The sequence below is a fragment of the Balaenoptera ricei genome, chromosome 11 (assembly GCF_028023285.1).
Source record: "Balaenoptera ricei isolate mBalRic1 chromosome 11, mBalRic1.hap2, whole genome shotgun sequence".
In the NCBI taxonomy this organism is placed as follows: Eukaryota; Metazoa; Chordata; class Mammalia; order Artiodactyla; family Balaenopteridae; genus Balaenoptera; species Balaenoptera ricei.
In genome coordinates this window covers 38,742,142-38,762,529 of record NC_082649.1, presented here as the reverse complement: position 1 = coordinate 38,762,529, position 20,388 = coordinate 38,742,142, and the positions used below count along the sequence as shown (strand labels likewise).

Here is a 20,388-nt window from a genome sequence, read left to right as displayed (position 1 = left end):
CCTGGGCCTGGGCCCTTTACCAGGCTTTGGGGCTGCCTACTGACGTAGCTCAACAGGCCCAGGCAGCTGCTGCCTGAGCCACCCATGGGTGTCCCAGCCGCCTGGGGAGAGACGGCCACATTCCAGGCTCCGGGCTGGCAGAGAGGCTTGGCAGTGAGTTCCGACAGGAGGGCAGCCTGCGCTTGGGCAGGCCAGCGCTGAGGGTTTTCTCCCCCACCCCGGGAGGCCCCAGGCTGGAGAGATGGAAGAACAGGTGTTCAAGGGGGACCCAGATACCCCTCATTCCATCTCCTTCTCGGGCAGTGGATTCCTCTCCTTCTACCAGGCCGGGGCGGTGGATGCCTTTCGGGACCTGGCCCCCCGGATGCTGGAAACGGCCCATCGCTTTGCTGGGACGTCGGCAGGTGCGGTGATTGCAGCCTTGGCCATCTGTGGGATTGAAATGGGTAAGGCCTTTGTTCTAGGTTCCCTGGGGAGCCTCTGGACGGATTCCACAAAGCAGAGCCTGAGGATGGCTTGGGGATGCTTTGGGGAACAAAGCCAGGCCTTCTGGGTGGCAGGAAAGGAAGAGGTGGGTCGAGTGGGACAGCATTTGAGGTTGGGGTCTGCTGGGTCCCAGTCTCTGACCCACTGGGTGAGCTTGGAACCCTTTCTCCCTCTCCCTCAACACCCTTACCTGCCATGCCCTTTCCCCCAAGGTCTGGGAGAGGGAAAAGCGGTATCTCTCTCAAACATCCTGGGCTTGGAAGTTACACCATGACACAGTCATACATTGGGGTGAAGAGCTTCTCCTGTGTGGCCTCGTTTAAAATGCAAATATCCTTGCAAAGGACAAATTGGCACGTTCATCATCTTGGTGGGGATGGATTCGTCAGACCAGCTTCCAGGTGGCCATGGATTCGTCAGACCAGCTTCCAGGTGGCCGGAGGTGCAAGCCCTGGGGCTGGAGGGATGGCCAGAGGGGCCGGCGGAGGAGGGAAACTGGGAAGGAATATGGGAGATCTCACTTTGCCTCCTGCCCCACTAGTCCAGAGGGCCCAGAGGGAAGGATGGGACCACACACCCAGAGGCAGAAGCACCATCCCGTGGAAGGGGTGGGCACATTCCGAGCAGCCCCACACAGCAGGCCCAGACCTGGTCCCAGAGCAGCCCTGGGCTGCCTTGGCTTGGGGAGGGGGTGAGCATTTATTCATTGGCTGCACTACCATTCTGTGCCAGCCTCTGTTCCAGGCCCTGGAGACAAAGTCCCTGCCCTCATGGAACAGAAATTCTAGAGAGAGGAGACACATAATAACCAACCAAAAAGTAGTCTCATAACGTCATATCAGGAAGTGGTAAGATCTATGAATAAAATTACAGCAGAAAAGGGTCAGAGAATGAAGTGAGGACTATTTTGGAAAGGGTGTCAGGGAGGCCATTTGGGAGGAGGTGACATTCAAGCAGAGACCTGAGTGAAACGAGAGAACAAGCCATTAGAAGATCAGTAAGGAAAGACTGTTCTAGGCAGAGGACCAGCTGGAGAGCCTGTGGGGTTGGGGAGTGGTGGATGAGGAGGAGAGAGGTGGTGGATAAGGCTGGAGGGGCAGGCAGGGGCTAGATCACGTGGGGCCTTGTAGCCGGAGTATGAGCTCTGATTTCACTCCGGGAGAGTGGGGAGCACAGGCTGCTGGGAGGGAGGCAAAGTGGGGAGGCAGCTAAGAGCACGCGATCCACAGGGATTGGATCCCAGTGCTGGCACTTCATGATGTGGATCTGGCACAAATTACTGGATGCTCTGTGCCTCAGCTTCTGCATCTCTCCAGCTGAGATTCTACTAGTATCTCATTCCCGGGGTTGTTAAAGGGTTAATGGAGCAAGTGAGTGACCTGCTTATCGCAGTGCCTGGCACATGGCAAGCACTTGGTACATGTCAACTGCCTGGTTTGGGTTGTTAAGGAACCCCGGCCGCTGTGGGGGAGTGAGATGGAGGGGGCAAGGGAGAAACAAGGAGAGCAGTAGGTGAAGGTTGTAAGTTGAGACGAGGGATGGGCAGGGCAGGTGCCTGGGCAGTGAGGGTGGTGAGAAGCGGTTGGATTTAGGATACACTTTGAAGGTAGAGCCAGCGAGACTTGCTGAAGGGCCAGCTGCAGTGAGTGAAGAAGGGTGCGAGCAGGGCCCCTTCCTGCCTGGGGATCTGCGCTGGGTGGGAAGTCTTTGTTTTAAAGAATAATTGTAATGCCCATTTCCTGAGTACCTCTTTTGTGCAAGATATTTTTTTTGCTAATAATTCAGAGTAAATTCTTTCTTACTGTACAGAATTCTCAAACAATGCAAAAGTATCTAGAGTTTTTTTAAAAAGCCTCTACTCACCTCCCCCTTGTCCCCAGTCCCAGTTTCCCTCTTGTAGCCAGTGGAAGGGCTCTGCTTGGATCCTTCTAGATCTTTTTTTTTTTTTTTTTTTGCCAAGACGTCTGTGAATGTAGCAGTTGATGTTTCAGTCACACCATGGACCCCACTCTCTGGTCCTGGAGTCACAGAATCCTACCCTTGGAGACACCCTGCCTCTGGCAGTCTCTCTCTTTCCAGGTACCTGTGTCGCTCACCTGCTCCATCGCTGCCACCCTCCTCATGTCTTTAGTTCAACTTCTTAGAATACACCATCGTCTTCATCCTCAGGCATTCGAGGACTTTCAGAATTAATTCAAGTCAATCGATTCAGTAAATACTGCCAAAAACTGACTTGGCCAGGCTGTGACCGATGTGGACAGCAGGGGAGAGGAACTCAGACCCATGAGAAGGACACCTGATGGCCGTGTAACCAAGGGCTGGTCCGTGTGCTGGACCGCATGCGTGCAATTGGGAGGGAAGGGTGACATGCGTGTGGGGCTTGCTCTTTTCACTCAGCAGCATGTTTATGAGATTGATCCACGTCACGTCAGTGTACTTCATTCCTTTTAACTGCCATGCAATTTACTATTAACCAGCACTTTCTCTGTATCAGGCACTGTTCTAACTCTTTGGTGTATTAATTCATTCAGTCCTCACAACAACCCTCTGAGGTGAAAACTATTATTATCTCCATTTACAGAGGAGGAAACTGAGTCACAGAAAGCTTAAATAACTTGCCTAAGGGGATACAAACAGTACTTGATAAACCTGGTGTTTGAACCTAGCCTGGCCTTTAAGCCACTCTGCTTCTTGACAAAGCAGTGTCAGGGGGCGTGGATGCTAGTTGTATGGATACCAGGGTCAGGGAAGCTTCTCTGAGCAGGTGGAATTTGCACACAGACCTGAAGGAGGGGAGGGAGTGAGCCACAAGAATATCTGGGGAGAGCATTCAATGAAGAGGGACACGTGACTTGTATAACAGCCTGTCATCAGTTAGAAACAGAACAAGAACCAGGACTCGGTCTCCTGACTTTCTTCAATCCTCTTTACCTCTTTTACCTCTTTCAGTGTTTATTCCATTAAGACTGTATCACGGTTCATTTAGTCATTCTGTTGATGGACACGGCCAAGTTTTTGTTGCTATAAACAACACTACAATGAGCATCCTTGTTTGTGTCTCCCAGGCCCACATGGAATGTTTCCCTAGGGTACACGTCACATGAAATTAACCAGACTTGGCTAAATTACTCTCCAAAGTGGTTGTAACAATTTAACCACTAGCAGCATATATGAGTTCTAATTTCCCCACAATGTCATCAACCCTTGGTACTATCAGACTGCACAGTTTTTTTGTTTTTGTTTTTTTTAGCTGTGCTGCGCAGCTTACAGGATCTCAGTACCCCAACAAGGGATTGAGCCCAGGCCATGGCAGTGAAAGCCCAGAATCCTAACCACTAGGCCACCGGGGAACTCCCAAGACCGCAGCGTTTTAAGTCAATCTGATCAATGTGAAATTGATTCTCATTTTATTTTGCTTATTTAATCTGAACCTCCTGATAACTAGTGATGTTAAGCATCTCTATGTATTTATCGACCACTTGTGTTTCCTCTTCTGTAACTTACCTGCTCATGACCTTTTCCTGTTTTTTCTACCATTATCCTTTTCTCTTCAACTTGTAGATGTTCTTTAGATAGTCTGTACATGAATCATTTGTCAGTTATGGACATTGCAGATATCTTATCCCATTCCATGACTTGCCTTTTTATTTGACCATGTCTGTTGTTATTCAGAAAATTTCAATTTTGATGCAGTCAGATGTATCAATAAATCTTTTCCGCTTACAATTTGTGTTTTTTAATATCTTTCTTTGTTGCAATGACTTCTATATTTTCTTTCAAAAGTTTTAAAGTTTTGCTCTTTCATATTTGAGTTCATCCATCTGAAATTTATTTTGTGGCTAGTTTGAGGTAGAAATAGAAGTTTTTGATTGTGATAACCAATTACCCCACACTATTTATAGGCAGCCCTTTCCACACTTGTTTGAAAGGTTGCCTCTGGCTTATTCAAGTTCCTGGAGTCCCAAGAGTCTGTCTCTGGAGTCTCTCTTCTCTTCTTTTGGTGAATTTGTCTATTTCTGCACCAAATCACACTGTTTTCATCACTATAGGCTTGTAATAAGGGGTACATCATATATGGCAGTCGTCTTCTCCTTTTTCAGTTTCTTCTTCAAATATTGACTCTATTATTCTTAACCCTCTTTTTCCCCCATGTGAAAAGCTCTTTTAGAATTTTGATTAAGATTATATCTTCCCGTTTATAATATAGTCTATCTATCTCTCTATTTCTTCTGGCCTTTTATTTTTTTTTGCCCTTCAATAAAGATTTTGTGTGTCTTTTCTTAGATTTATTAGTTTTTGTTGCTATGGGGAATGGGATTTTTTTTTTTTTTTTTGGCTGCGTTGGGTCTTCGTTGCTGCGTGCGGGCTTTCTCTAGTAGCGGCGAGCGGGGGCTTCTCTTCATTGCGGTGGCTCCTCTTGTTGTGGAGCATGGGCTCTAGGTGTGCGGGCTTCAGTAGTTGTGGCACGTGGGCTCAGTAGTTGTGGCGCATGGCCTTAGTTGCTCCACGGCATGTGGGATCTTCCCAGACCAGGGATCGAACCCTTGTCCCCTGCATTGGCAGGAGGTTTCTTAACCATTGCGCCACCGGGGAAGTCCCGGGATCTTTTTTTCTATGGCATTTTCTAATCTAATTGACTATTGTTGATATAAAGGGATGTTGGTGGTTTTTGCTAAATGATATTGTTTTGAGCAACCTCATGAACATTCTTAATAGTTCTAAAAGTTTCTTGGTAGATTATCTCATACTTTATGTGTAAAGAATCATACTATCTGCATATAACTAGAGGTTTGTCTCTTTAAAAAAAAAAAAATTCTTGGGCTTCCCTCGTGGTGCCATGGTTAAGAATCCGCCTGCCAATGCAGGGGGCACGGGTTCGAGCCCTGGTCCGGGAAGATCCCACATGCCGCAGAGCAAATAAGCCCGTGCGCCACAACTACTGAGCCTTCATGCCACAGCTACTGAAGCCTGCACGCCTAGAGCCCATGCTCCACAATAAGAGAAGCCACCGCAATGAGAAGCCCACGCACCGCAACGAAGAGTAGCCCTTGCTCACCGCAACTAGAGAAAGCCCGAGCGCAGCAACAAAGACCCAACACAGACAAAAATAAATTAATAAAATTAATAAATTAAAAAAAAATTCTTCAACATGTGGCCCCCAGGCCTCTCTCCTCCAGGCCATGCCCCCTCTTCTTGTTCCCAGTCTGGGCTTTTCTGTCCTCAGATTGTGTTTTGTTCTGTGGAAGCTTAGGCAGCAGCGGGTCCATCTTCTGGCCATGTGTGCCTAGTTCTGTGATAGGGCCAATTTGGGGGCATGTGAAAATGTTTATAAAGCACTTAACCCAGTGCCTGGTTTTCATTAAAGATGCATTAGAGAATGAATGTTTGTTCACTCATTTATTCAGCTGAGGAGAGTTGGTCTCCCTGACAACCAGTGCGGAGATTCATGATTTCCAATCTGGCGCTAGGAACTTGCCTCAAAACTGCATTTGCATAACTTTGAAAAATAATTTTGTCTTATCAGAGAATGGACATTCGATGGACTTAAAACCCCATCCCCACTTAAGCTACTATTTGGCACCTTCCCCCCCCATAAAAACTTCATGGCAAGCCAATTATTCATTCATTCATTCATTCAATGAGTGTTTTTTGAGCATATACTGGGTCCTGCAGAGGATACAGAGATATAATACAAGATGAAACTCCACCCATGCCCTCAAAGAGCTTACAGTCTACTCAAACCCCAAGGTAGTAACCAAGTCGTTACAATACAAAAAGTTCCAACTTTTTGAATGTTAGAAAATTAAAAGGCAGAGGAGTGCAGGGGGAGGGAGCAGACAGCTCCCATCGTGGAAGGCCTCATGGAAGTGACATTTGAGCTAGTGCTTGAAAGGTGAGTAGAAATTTGACAGGTAGAGACAGTTTGGACAGGAGCCTTAGCTTCTAGCCAGGACGCTGCATAACGACAGGACAAAGTCACGTGGTGGGGAAATGTGATGTCTCCAGGGAGTGGTGAAGAGTGCAGGTCCCCTGGTGTCAGGGGTTGATGCAAAAGTTTCAGAAAGGCAGCTTTTGACTCGGCAAGGGTTGTCCAAGGTGGGAAAGGGCTATTTTGGAAGCAGGGGAGCACCTGCCCTCCGAGAGGCCCACGGAGAGGCTGGGAAGCACCTGATTGCTACTGGTGAGTCCCCTTCATTTAGCTCGGTGACTGACAGGACCTGTCAACCTGAGGTCTCCAGCCTCCCAGACTGAAACCTACAGTGAGAAGTATTTTTTGTATTGAGACCCAGGGTGAACATAAATCTAAAAGAGAAGTTTCATGATAGAAACTTTACCATACTCTATGCTACAATTTTGATATTTTCTTCTAGTCATTAAAGAATTCTTCACTTAGTCAATGGTTCTCAATCTTGCACATCTGAATCACCTGGGAGCTTTTAAAACGTCCACTGCCCAAGCTTCTCCCCCAAATGAATTAAATCAGGATCTCTGGGGATGGAACCCGGCATCAGTGTTTATTCAACGCCCAGGTGATCCTGGTGTGCAGCCACAGTTAAGCCCCAGTGCCCTTTGCAAAACTAAGAGGTACTACCTCCCTGAGACGCCAGGACTGTATGACCAGGCGGTGGAAATGGGTCAGGCATTGCTTATGGAAACCTGTAAAATGCCCACCACAGTCCTGGACTAGTGAAAATTCCGTATCTGATTATTAGTGGGATATGTATTTTTCCAGGATAGAGAGAAACAGTTTTCCTACAGTGGCTTTAGACTGGACTAGATTCTGTGAATTCCTCTGGCTGGGTCACAAATGAGGAACACGGACCTTGGTTCAGGGGCTGGTCCATCCCTTGCCCTTAGCCCAAGCCCACATCCAGTCTGCTTTTCTGAGAAGCCTGTGGAGACCCATGGCTCAGAGCTTCTACTGGCTGTTTTTCTTTTTCTATGGCTTTTAGTATATTCACAAAGTTGTGCACCCAACATCACAATCAGTTATACAACATTTTAATTATTCCCCCGAAGAAACCCCATACCCCTTAGCTGTTAACATTCAATACCGCCATTCAAGTGTCTGACAGCCATTAATCTACTTTCTGTCTCTATAGATTTGCCTATTCTGGACATTTAATATACATGGAATCATACAATATTTGTCCTTTTGTGTCTGGCTTCTTTCACCTAACATAATGTTTTCTAAACTCATCCATTGTAGCATGGGTCAGTACTTCACTCCTTTTTATTGTCGAATAATATCCCCTTGTGTGGATATAATACATTTTTAAAATCCATTCATCAGGAAATGTACATTTGGGTTGTTTTTACTTTGGGCTATTATAAATAATGTCATTATGAACATTCATGTACATTTTAAAAACTTTAGATAACTTTTTTTTTTTTTGGCCATACCACACAGCCTACGAGATATTAGTTCCCCAACCAGGGATTGAATCCATGCCCCCTACAGTGGAAGCACAGAGTCCTAACCACTGGACCACCAGGGAAGTCCTTAAATAACTTTTGAAAACAGAAAAATTTCAAACATCTTGGAGAGAATAATATAATGAATCCTCAAGAACCCATCATCTAACTTCAACTATTATCAACACTTACCAACTGGGTTTCATCTGTATACTCCTAACCCTGCTTCGTTTTGTTTTTTTATATTATTTTGAAATAATTTAAAATCTGCATAGAAGTTGCATGTAACCTCACTAGGCTTTGTTTTCTTGCGGGAACATTTCGCAACATGTATCTCTGCAAGTAAGCACTGTGAGCCTGAGGAGAAGCCCAGGGGAGTGAGGCTGGTTGGTCTCACGGCACAGAATGGTGCTGGGAAGTACCAGCCTCAGTGGCTGTTCCCCTGCTGGGTGCGGGTAGGACAGGGGACTGAGCTGACTTTTAGCTGAGCTCATCAGGTGACTTTGTTTTGGCCTCTAAAATTAACTGTTTTCCAATACCTCTTACGCTGCCTGCTCAAAAAAGCCAACCCACCAAACACCCAAACTGCTAAATAAAGTATTAAAAGGGTGGGCCTGATGATTAGGGCTGGGATTGAGAGCTCTTCACGTCCACGATAGTCTCAGGGTGTGTCATATCTCTGTGCCTTTGCTCACGCTGTTCTCTCTCCCTGGGATGCCATCCCCTTTCTTCTTCCCCTGTGTTGCATCTCCCCATCCTCCAAGGCCCACCGCAGATGTCACCTCCTCTGAGAGTCTCTCGTCATTCCCGTCAGGCACTAAGTCCTTGGTGCTCCCACAGCTCGCTCTCGGAGAGCACTTGACTCAGAGACCAGAATCCCCCTGGGAAAGAGCACTTGCCTAGGAAGCAGGCTCTCTGGATTCTGAGAACAAAAGTGTCTACAGTCAGACTGTGAGCCTAGCTTGCCACACACATTGTTTTCACGTGGTCTTTCAGAGTAGGGTTTAGTAAACAGGGAGGTGGTCTTCAAACCAAAGTTGGTCTGACCCCAACGTCCAAACTCTGTCCACCTTCCCTTTCCTCTTGCCCCAGGAATCCATTCAGCAGTGAGTGGCCTTGGACAGGCCACCCTGAGCCTCAGCTCAGCTACTGAGCAGTGGGTGGGAATAATGCCTGCTGAGCCCTCCCCACAGCTGGCTCTGGGATCAGCAGTGGGGTTGGCAGTGGTCCCTGGGAACAAGCTTTGCAAACTCGGATTGATACTGCAGTTGCACTGGTTGGGATAGCAGTGGCTCAACAAGACCCGAGAGCATTGCTCGCTCACGTGGCCTTTGCGCTCCAGCCCTCCAAGCCTGGTGTGGTAGCTCCACAGAATTAGGACCCAGGTTCCTTCCGTCATGTTGCTCACAGTCCAAGAGGGCTCCCCGCCATGTCTGCATCCCAGCTAGTTGGGGAAGGAAAGGGGGGCACACTTCTTCCCTCTCAGGGCAGACCTTGAAGGTGACACACATCATGTCACCTCACATCCTATGGATCAGAACTTAGTTACATGACCACACCTGACTGCAAGGGAGGCTGGGAAATGTAGACTTTATTGTGGGAGGCCATGTGTCCAGCTAAAAATTGGAGGTTCAACTGCTAAGGAAGAAGGGGAGAATAGATACTGGGGACAATTAGCAGTCGTTGTCACAGTCGCTGTAATTGGATATATGATGATGATGGAAAAACTCTGTCCCTGCCTGGGACCCAGACCTTGACTCCATAACCACCCACAGGTCAAGTCCAGTGTGTTGGCTGGGAAGGGGCTCAGCTCTGAACCATCAGCAGACTGCCTTCCTGGCGGCTGGCATGTGAGTGCTCCAGTCTTGCTAGAGGTCCTGGGCAGTGCCTCACGGCACCTGCTGTGTCCCCTACCTAGAATGACCTTCTGTTTTTCTCTCCAGAGATAACACCTCTTCCCGACATATCCTCCCAATTTACCCCACTGGATCTCTTTCCATGATCTCGAGTTTATCTATGGAATCTGTCCACCTACTCTAGCACTTGACAGTATCCTCTCTTAATTGTTTCAGACCCTGTGTCTCATCCCATCAACTAGATTGTTTGAGCAATCTGACATCTTACGGGTTCCATGGCTCCCACAAACTGCTGGTCCAACAAGAACTGCCTGATAGACTCCTGACAATTGCTGGCCGTTGGGAAGTGTGACACTGAATGTGTCTTTGCAGTTTTTACTTTGGGGTTTACCTGATATAACGTATAATACTAGAATGTCATAGAAGGAAGGTCAGCGAGTCCAACTCCTCCACTTTATGGATGATTGTATTTAGACTTTGGAAGAGGAAGTGACTGGTTGGAAGTGGACCTCACTTAGGCCAGTGGTTTCCAAACTGTGTTCTGAGGAACCCCAGGGCTCTATGGGGGCCAAGGTGGGGTTAGGAAGGGTGGAGCAGGGGAGCAGGGAGAGGACACACATTGAAGCCCTGGGCCCTTACCCCAGCTTCAATGAGTACAACCCTGCTATTGTCCACTCTTTATAAAATTTCTCTTAAACAAAGTGTTCCAATGATTTTTTTTTCTGTGCCTCTCCTGATCTCCAATGATTTTTTTTTTCTTTTTAAGTTTGAAAGCCACTGTTTGAGTCTAATCTACTTAGTGTGAAGACAGAGAAGTTGAGGACCGGATTCCGGCTGAATTTACAATGATAAAATAGACCATTTGTCCAGTCACTCATTCTAGGTCCTAGGGATCTAGCACCGAACAAAACACTCTGCCCTCATGAAGCTGACATGCTCTTTGTGAAATCAAGCCATAAATAACTAAACATCCAGAAAAATATCAGCATGCATGCTCAAAGAAGAAAATAAAGCAGGTGAAGGGTGTGATGAATGATCAAAGGGTAAAGTTTCAGGTGGGCTGGGTGGGGAGGCCCACTCTGAGGTGGAAGGAAGGGTGGGAGAGCCATGCACTCTGAGAGGGGAGTGTTCCAGGCTGAGATCAGCAGGCGCAACAGCCCTGCACACAGATGTGCTTGCATTCTCAGAAGGAAGACAAGCTGTCTTTCCGGACAGGAAGTGAGTTCCAAAAGGACCTTGCAAAGGAGCTGAGCGGGCCAGAGGACTAGTGGGGATCCCCACCCCACAAATGTGGGCACAGCAGGACCCGGCACAACTCCTCCTGTGGAGGCAGGGGATACTACAGGTGTTTTGGTCTGCCTCCCATGCCTGGTCCAGTGCTGCCTTGGGCAGCTCCTGCCACCCCTCCTGAGGCCCCGGAGCCAAGTGTGGCTGAAGTTATTGTCATTGGCAGGTGGCTCAGGTGTGTTCTGGGTAGTGGACCCACTGGGGCCTCAGGGGCGGATGCTGGGAGGACGACACTGCCTCTGTGAGAAGCTTGACTTTGGTGACTTCTTTCCTCAGTCACCCGTGTGCCTGTCTTTGTCACTCAGTTGAGGGACAAGACACCCCAGGGTTGATGGAGAGCTCATATCCCAGGAACAAGGGGGACTGGGCTGGTGTTCCAGCTCTGCCACTAATCACTGTGGGTCCTCCGCCCACCGGTGACGTGCCTTCCCCTCAGTTTTCCCATCTGTAACTTGGGAGTGGGGACACATCCCTTGGACATTACGGTGAGGGACAAAAGAAGTCATGGATGTACCTGGCAAAGTGCCTAGCAAATATTCATCACAAAATGTTTTTGATGAATGAATGTTGAATAAATGGATCAACAAGTGAAAAGAAAATGATCTTGAAATAGAAAAGCATAGGTAATGCAGCAGTTTTCAAACTTAACTGAAGAACATCCTAGAGAAGTCATTAAACTTATTAAAACAGACCACTGGACTCCAACCTGGTCTGGTTAATATTTTTTAATACTTTAATTGTGAGCTCATCTGCACAAGGACTTGGTTTTTCTATGGGAATTCTGTGTGGCTTGGGCGGTGGAAGGACTGTCTGAGCTGGTTTGCTTTGGCCCTGGCCAGGCACTCAGGGTTATCAGCAACTCAGGACCAATTTTGATGGTAATCACCCTGCAGGTTGTGTCAGTTCAAGCTCTAAACCACAGGTGATACAGGCTTGGGGCTTTGCGTTTTTATGGGAGACTTTGTGTTGTTTCACCCAGAGCCCTGCTCAGAGACAAGCCATTGGCACGTTTCATTGGCCCAGCAGCTGTTGGAGGGTCCCGGCTTTAAGCAGCGTCTCAGTTCAACTGCCCCTCACACAGCCCAGAATGACAGGCCCTGTGGCTGCCAGTTTCTGGTCTAATAATCACAGCATCAGCTTTCTCTCTCATGGCACTGGCTTTCAGTTCCTTCTTCATTTCTGCTCTTTCTTGTGAAGTCAACCATGTCTCATGATTTTATTTTGTATCATGCTCTTTGTTCTGGTTGTTGTTGTTGTTGATGATGATGATGATGATGATATTGTTCTTAAGGCTGGAGAGGTTCCTTTTTAGCTTAGCACTCTATTACTGGAGCTAGAAGTCTCTCCAAAGTTCTTTAAGACATGAGTAGAACCACCAGTTTTTCCTGTTGCAGGCGTGTGTGTGTGTGTGTGTGTGTGTGTGTGTGTGTGTGTGTGTGTGTGTTGCCCAGACATAACCTGAAGTTCAGCCCAGGCTGCTAGGTGCACTTTCAGAATCAAAATGTCCTCATCAAAAATCATTCCCAGAGTTCTTTATCTGCCTGAGATGACACCGTTTTCTGTAGAATGAACTCTGCTCTGATTCACATCTTAGTGTCACACTAATAATACTATTTATCAGGCGCTTGGAATGTGCCAGGTACTTTGCCCAAAGCTTTGCATGAACCATTTACTTTTATCTTCTCACAATCCTATCAATTAGATACTTTTTTTATACCTATTTTACAAAGTGGGAAACAGGCGTTCAGAGAGATTAGCTAACACAGTGAGCCAAGACTGGAATCTTTCTTCATTTCTACATTTCTATATCCTCTCTAATCATGATTTCAGAATTGCTTTGCAAGCAACACCCCAGCTTTCCTACCAGACTCCATGGGCCAAGCAATCATTTGCACATTGGTTAAGAAAGTGAGATCAAATGACATGATGTATGCAAAAAAAAAAAAAGCTTTTGTAAAATGTACAGAAATGACATTGCTGGGTGGTCGTGGTTGTACCTCCTACTACTGTGATGGAATCAGTATCTGTCAGTTCACTGAAAGTAACTTGTGTTTTACATGTTTAACCTCTCAAACCAAAGGGATAAAAATTTATTTTACCCAAACGATTCCTTGGACTCAAGTAGAAGACAACTGAATGGAAAATCGAGTGATACTCTGAATGTGTTGGTTACACATTAGAAACATCTAACTATTTGGAAAGCCAGTCATGCAGGTGACCTATGTTGATTCATTCCTCTTAAATCAGCAGGTGTTAACTGAGCCCCTGCCGAGTGTCTGACAGCCTTGGTCGATCTATGGGTTTTTTTCACTTTTTTTTTTTTTTGGCCACACGGCATGTGGGATCCTAGTTCCCCGACCAGGTATCGAACCTGTGCCCTGTGCAGTGGAAGCACCGAGTCCTAACCACTGGACTGCCAGGGAATTCCCTGTTTTTTCTTTCTTTCTTTCTTTCTTTTTCTTACTTTAATAATAATTAACTTGTTATTCTGGAATAATGATGGATTAACAGAAAAGTTGCTGAGATAATACAGATAGCTCCATACATCCTTCACCCAGTTTCCCCTAATGTTACCATCTTATATAACCACAGTACATTTGCCAACCCTCAGACATTAATATTGGTACATTAGTATTAACTATAGGTTTCACCAATTTTTCTACTGATGTCCTTTTTCTGTCCCAGAATCCAATCCAGCATCCCACACTACATTTGGTGGATCCATTTTTAGTCCAGCTCACTTAGAGAATATTAAAATAGCGATGTTTTCTTTGCTTCTCTTTGGGATCAAATTCTAATTCCATTTCTAATTCTACAGGGAAAAGAAGCAGACAAATGATAAACAAATCTCCAGGCTGGTTTGACTCTCATTTGAATTAGGAGTTGACTCATCAGTCCTGAGGGTAACTCACCTCTGTCCTCCTGAGATGAACACGTAAAGAAAAAGCTCCTCTTCAGCCCCAGCTCAGGGTCTCGTGTCCATTAATGGAGGGGCAAGAGTTAGGACCAGGCTTGACAGAGCAAACTGCTCGGTCAAGCCCCAAGTCCGGCTGAGTCACTGAAGAATTCCACCTTCCTGACCACCAGTTGGGAAGAGTCCCAGCAGTCCAATAGAGAAGATACTCTTTGATCTCCTCCTTCAGTTCATTCATTCTTTACCATTCATTATTAATTTATTCAGCAAACATTTATTAAGTCCCTACAGTGTGCCAGGTACTGAATTAAGTGCTGGGAGTATAACAGGAGCAAAACAGAAATATGGAACATTAAATAGTTCTTTAATTTATTCTTGAATACCTACTAAGTGTTCAACACAGAGCTAGGTTTGGCCACCCCTCGAGGCATCTTAGTTCCCCGACCAGGGATCGAACCCGTTCCCCCTGCAGTGGCAACAAGGAGTCTTAACCACTGGACTGCCAGGAAAGTCCCAGGAGAAGGGTGTTCTTGATACAGGTCCTGTCCTCAAGGAATGCGCTAGCCAGAGAGACAGGACAGACCACTGAAGGCAGCCTGAGATAAATGGTGCAGACGGTACGGGGAAAGAGAGTGCTAACAGCGAGGGTGATCAGGGAAGGCTTTAAGGAGAAAGCCCAGATCTTAAGCTGGGCTTTATGGTGAAGTCTGCATAGATAGGAAAAAATAAGTAAGTAAATAGAAGTTGTGTAGCAGGAAGAAAAGCAGGATTGTGCACTTTGTGTTTACCGATGAGAGAAGAGGTTGGCCTGGCTTGAGAAGGGTCTCTGGGTGTGCGGACAGAGGAGCGTATGTTTGAAGATGTGATTTGAGTTCTGTTGCTCTAAAGAGAGTCTTCCTGTCTCCCAGGGACATCTGAGCCCTTAGGAGATGTGCCTAAACTAAATCCTAGAAAGGCAGATCCCAAGAGCCTTTGTAGAGCCACCCCGCTCCCCCTACCTCACCGTGGGAACTGGAGGCTCTGGAGTTGAAGGGCGTGTCCCTGGTGGAGGCAGTGAGCTGTGGTGGAAAGAACACTGTCTTTGGGGCCCTCAGGAGTTGGAGGCCTAGCTCTGCTGTTTTCCAGTGTGTGACCGTAGCCAATCTACTGGCTGAGCTTCTGTTTCCTCATCTGTAAAGAGGAGATAGCCACAGTACCTACCTCAAAGGGGTGTCATGAAGATTACATGAAACTATGAGGCCTCAGAACCTGGCACAGCACCTGGCACCAAGGAGGTACCAAAGAGTGGTAGTCAGTAAGAGCAGTAAACAGCTGGTGGGATCGAAACCTGTGGTTCCATGAGAACTTCAAGACTCATGTAACGTAGACGGAGGTCTATGTAGGTAGGTAGGTAGGTAACAGACCCCACCAACTGAAGTCTTGGACAGCTGGGGCAGTGAATACTGCCAGTCAGCAGAAATGGACTTCAACTATCAGTGGTTCTGAAAGAGGGAGGCATGGGCATTCCTCTGTAGTGGTCCCCTAATTTGGGCAAATCTCAAATGAGGAGGTGCTCTGAGATGGTCTTTTCTCTTTATAGCAGAGGCTCACCTGGAGGTCCCCTGACCACATACACACAAACACACACACACATATACACTAAGACTGTAGAGTGACTAGTTCACAACATTTGCATTATCCCAGTGTCCCCTCAGTAGTTCAGGGAGAGTCTGTAGGGTAGGATAGGCTACAGCCTGGAGGGGCGCAGCATTGGTTTCTACCTTGGAGCAGAATCCCAAATGGACTTCTGGGTCCACCAAAGAAAACAGAGAGAGAAGAGCAGGGGCAATGGCCCTGAGAACTTTGTGAGGTTCCAGAGAACTTTCTAGATACATTCTCTCTGCCTGTTTCATCTCAAGGTAATCAGTAGATCCTTCAGTGGAAAGTTGTGGAGATTGTGTCTAGATTCTGGGGGAGAGGCACACGGGGGCTGAGTGAGGCCCCAGGCCCTGAGAAAAAGCTCCGAGGGCACCTTGACAGGAATCCAGGTGAGGAACCAGTGGCAGGCACTGCTGTTTCCATGGCAACCTGATGTAAGATGATTTGAACTTTTTACACCAATTTTTTGGTAAACTCTTATGGTTAGGAAAAGGTCTCTGTGGAATATTGTTATTATCCATAAGAAGTATTGTTTTTGTTTATTGTTTTTTGTTTTACTAAGTGCTTACGAAGTCAGAGTTGTTTTGCTTTTGGCTAAAGCCAATAATGCATTCAGAACAGAGAAGGAAAATGTGAGTTTTGTCATATATTCTAGTTCCAGTTTCTGCTAACATAGACAGCATGACCTAGGGTATATCCAGCCTTTATTCATTTCTCCATTTAGCCAGCTAGCCAGCCATCCAGCCACCCATTCAGCCATATTTATTGAGCTCAACCTTTATCCTGAGCTAGGTTTTTACCTGTAAAATGAGAGAATTAGTCTGGTTTAGTATTTTTGACCTAGGCTCCTAGATCCTTAGGAGTTTCAGGGCTGCGCTTTCAGGGCCTTCTTTCCTAGGGTTGGCTGGGGCAATTGGGCCTGAGACCCCACTTGCCTTCAACCCAGAACAGCCCTGTTTTTAGTTGTTTTGTAATACACATTAGGTTTTCATTTGAGATTTCTTTTGAACGGAGGCTCCTTGGCTGAAAAATCGCCGCCCCGGAGGGTCTCTATGGAACTTCCAGTGGTGCAGTGGTGACACTGCAGCTTCAAGCCAATTTTTTTTTCAATCAGTGCCCTTGCAGTGTAGGATTTAGAAATAAAATGGTGAATCAACCAGTTCCCCACCCCCCTCCCGCGCAGGCGCTCGCTGTCTCTGTGAGGATAAACTGAGATTACAAGTGTGAAAACCTGCTTGGGTAAACGACTGTTGTTAAGATAATACTAACAATAATTATCATAGTGGAGTCGGGCAGTCAAGATATACCCACAGGGAAATACAGCCTATAATTCAGCCTACAAGTAGGGATCAGGTAAAAGCAGTTGACTCCCAGGGTCTCCACACAGGGACTCAGAGAATTGCATGGCTTTCCTGGGAACGTGACTCTGCTCGCCAACGCCTCCACAGAGGCTGCTGAGCCCCCTGATTCCCTGGTGCCCACCGCTCCCGCAGGTGGGGGAGCAGGGCCGCAGTGAGAGGGGCCTCACGGTGATTGGCTGAACTGGAAGTTGTTGCTAGGCTACCAGTCCGAGGCAGACTGGGGCCTCTAGTCCCATCCTCCACTGCAGATTCATCCTGCACAGCCAATTTAATTCGGGCACCCTGTGAACGAGATCCCCAGCAGTTTAAATTGTCAGCTGCCAAGTGCCCATCTTTCTAGGATTTAACACTTAGCAAGAGGCTACGTGAGGGACGGAAAGAGAAGCCCTGTTTTTACACTCTGGGTCACCTTGAATAGCTTCTTCTCTCTCTGGGCTGCAGTGTCCTCCCTTGATTTCTGATTTCATTCATTTATTCATTATTCATGCATGCATCTATGTTTATTAAGTACCTGCCATGTTCCATGCACTATATCAAGTGCTAGGGACAAAGGGATGAATGAGATGGAGGCCATCCTTGCCCTCATGAAGGGGGAAACATTACGCACTGAAGCATACAAGTGAGATAAACACATATCTATTTCCTTCCTTCCTCGTCAATTTTACTAAGCCCCCCTTTTCCCCTACTAAATCTGTAGGGTCCCCCAAGTTGACAGGGTAAGGAGTGCTGCTGCCAACCATGCCTAAACTACATTACACGTCACCCATACCCTTACCACTCCCTGAAACCGGGGTACATCCTCTCATCTCCACAGTGCTTTTACTTTGTTCTCTTGAACCCACAAGTGAGCCTCAGTGCACCTTGATAAAGATGTGGGACGGAGATCATTGTCCCCTGTTCAGATGAGAAAGCTGAAAGCCAGAAACATCAAGAAGCCCTATCCATGGTCACATGGAGAATTACTGGCATAACGAGTATTGAGCACTTACTATGTGCCGGCTCTTAAAAAACTATCTTCCTCATAACAACCCAGTAAGGTAAGTATTATTATTATTCCCATTTTATAGGTGGCAAAATCGAGGCTGGAAGAAGTTATTTGACTTGCCAGTGGTAACCCAGATAGTATGTGGCAAAGCTGGGATTTGAACCAAATCTCCCTGGCTCCAAAGCCTGAGCTTTTTCCAAGAAATGGGTCTGGTCACAGAAAAGAGTCTCTGAGTGGCTGACACTGGAGTGGCTTCCACATGCCCTTCAAAACCTCCCAGTCCCAGGATCTTATTTAATTTCCTGCTGAAGTTCTTGGCACAATAGGCTCGTAAAACCTGGTGAACTGGCCACATTTATCAATATAGTTAACTCTGTTATCTATCCATCTATCTGTGATGATCTTGCCTTCAAGTTTTTATTGGGTAATTAAGTCAAGTAACTCTTCCCTGTAAGCATCTCCATCGCTTGCTTTGTTGGGTTTTTATTTTCCTATGTTCATGTACTGAACAAACACCGAGCACCCACCAAGTGTTGTGGGAGGTTTAGTGGGTGTAGGTGAGTGGGGCCCATCCCTCCCCTTGAGGAGTTCCCAGCTTAGAGCAAAGTTTCTGAAGGGTCTTCCATGGGCAAAGTGCAGTGATAGGCCATGGAGAGAGGAGGACCACAAACACCTGCCCTCAGAGAATCTCCTGGGTTTGGGAGACAGACCCGCAATTAGATTATAGAAAGGTGTGAAAGGAGGTGGGAGGGAGCAGAAGTGGATGTGGTAAGTGTGGGCTGGGGGTGGAAGCAGCCCGCCTTGAGTTCCCACAGTGCTGCTTTTAAATCCCAACTTGCTCTGGCCACTGTGGGACACTGTGTCTCAGAGCCCAGCAGCCTGCAGCTTGGAAGGAGGCCTTTAAATGGGAGAAGGTGCTGGAAAGAACAGAGATGTGTAAAGAAACAAGCTAAATTTATCCTTCCTCGTAGACCCCCAGCAATTGCTATGCTTAACACCTGACTTTCTATCAACAGAGACTTGTTTAACCAGAAGGTTAGTTGTTTTTCTCTGAGAAAGAGACAGAGGGGAAGAGAGAGAGAGAGAAAGAGATAGAGACTCTGAAGACAGAGATGCACAGAAAGACACCTGAGGAGAAGCAAGGAGAGACAGAGATAAAGGCATCCTTTGGTACACAGCCCTGGTGAGCAGCAGGAAAGAATACTAAACTGGGCACCTGAGTGGGAGAAATCAGGCAATCTCCCGCCCCCTTCCTCCCTGTCTACCTTGCTAATTTCCAGATAGCACCATTTTTCAGATGTAAGTATATAGGAGATGTCTGTGTTATCTTGGCCACTGCTTTGTCCTTGTCACCCGCTACCACCCCTATATAGCTGAGAGTTGACTGTAAGTGGATAATATACAAAAGCAATGATTTAAGTAAGTATTATAAGACTAAACATGCATGCCTTTGACCTAACATTCCCACCTCCAGGAATTTATCCTACAGAAAATAATTAAGGACACAGGCAAAGAATTTAGCAAGAGATTATTCATTGCAGCGTTGTTTAGAAAAGCAAGGAAACTAACTAAATAGCCAACCCCTGTTGGAGACCTGCTCAATAAATAATGGTATAACCTTACAATAGGTGTCCATACTGCTTGTAAATTGGGTTATAAATGGTTACTTATTGATGTGGAAAGACATGATTTATTAGGTGAAAAAAGCAAGTTACAAAATAGTGTATACAGTGTGACTCCATATAAGTATTCTTATAAGTAAGAATAAATATAAAATATATAGTCTAGGAAGACATAAACCGAATGTTAATCTCTGGGTGGATGGATTCTAAGACATTAAAATTTTTTTCTTTTTGCTTATCTGCATTAAAAAAAATTTTTTTTCCCACAATGAACATGTATTTCTTGTGCAATGAGAACAAATTTCCTTCCAGTGGTCCCAGCAAGCACCTCCTGCTGGGAGTCCAGGAGTGTACGGGCAAGCTGAATCAGGTGCTCCTGGCTCTGAGGCATTGTGGGAAAGGCCACCAACCCTTGTGAGGCCACTTCAAGCTGCTCATTAAGAATTTCCAAAACAGCGGGTCCCCACCCTGTTTCCACTCGCCATCCTGACTGGTCTTGCGAGCAAGAACTCAGTGACCCAACACCTTGGTATCAAAATGCTCAGTTGCTTCATAACCGACTGGTGGGTTGGCTGCCGCCCTCCCTTGAGGCAAAACAGTTTGTACAAGTTGGTACTTGGTAAAGCTAACCTTGCTAAAACTGCGGGGCCTTCCCAGCTAGCCAGGAGCACCCTTCCCTGTAAGGGAGTGATGGCTAAGGCGCTGTGTTGAGCAGGTCAGCCCCTACTACACAGAGGCAGCTGTGATTCTGAACGTTGGAGAGAAAAAGCCATCACCATGGCAACCCAGGCTCGCTCAGCCTCTGGGATCAGTCCAACACTCA

At 46.6% G+C, this 20,388-nt stretch overlaps 1 protein-coding gene across 1 annotated transcript in view; it reads left to right on the top strand.

Annotated features, from left to right (window-relative positions):
• The first annotated feature begins 241 nt into the window (after positions 1–241).
• The window catches only part of PNPLA1 (patatin like phospholipase domain containing 1), a 37,969-nt gene continuing 17,822 nt past the window's right edge, over positions 242–20,388 (top strand). The window contains exon 1 of the mRNA XM_059937490.1: positions 242–446. Coding sequence (XP_059793473.1) covers positions 242–446 — 205 coding nt within the window. The remainder of the gene's footprint in view (positions 447–20,388) is intronic.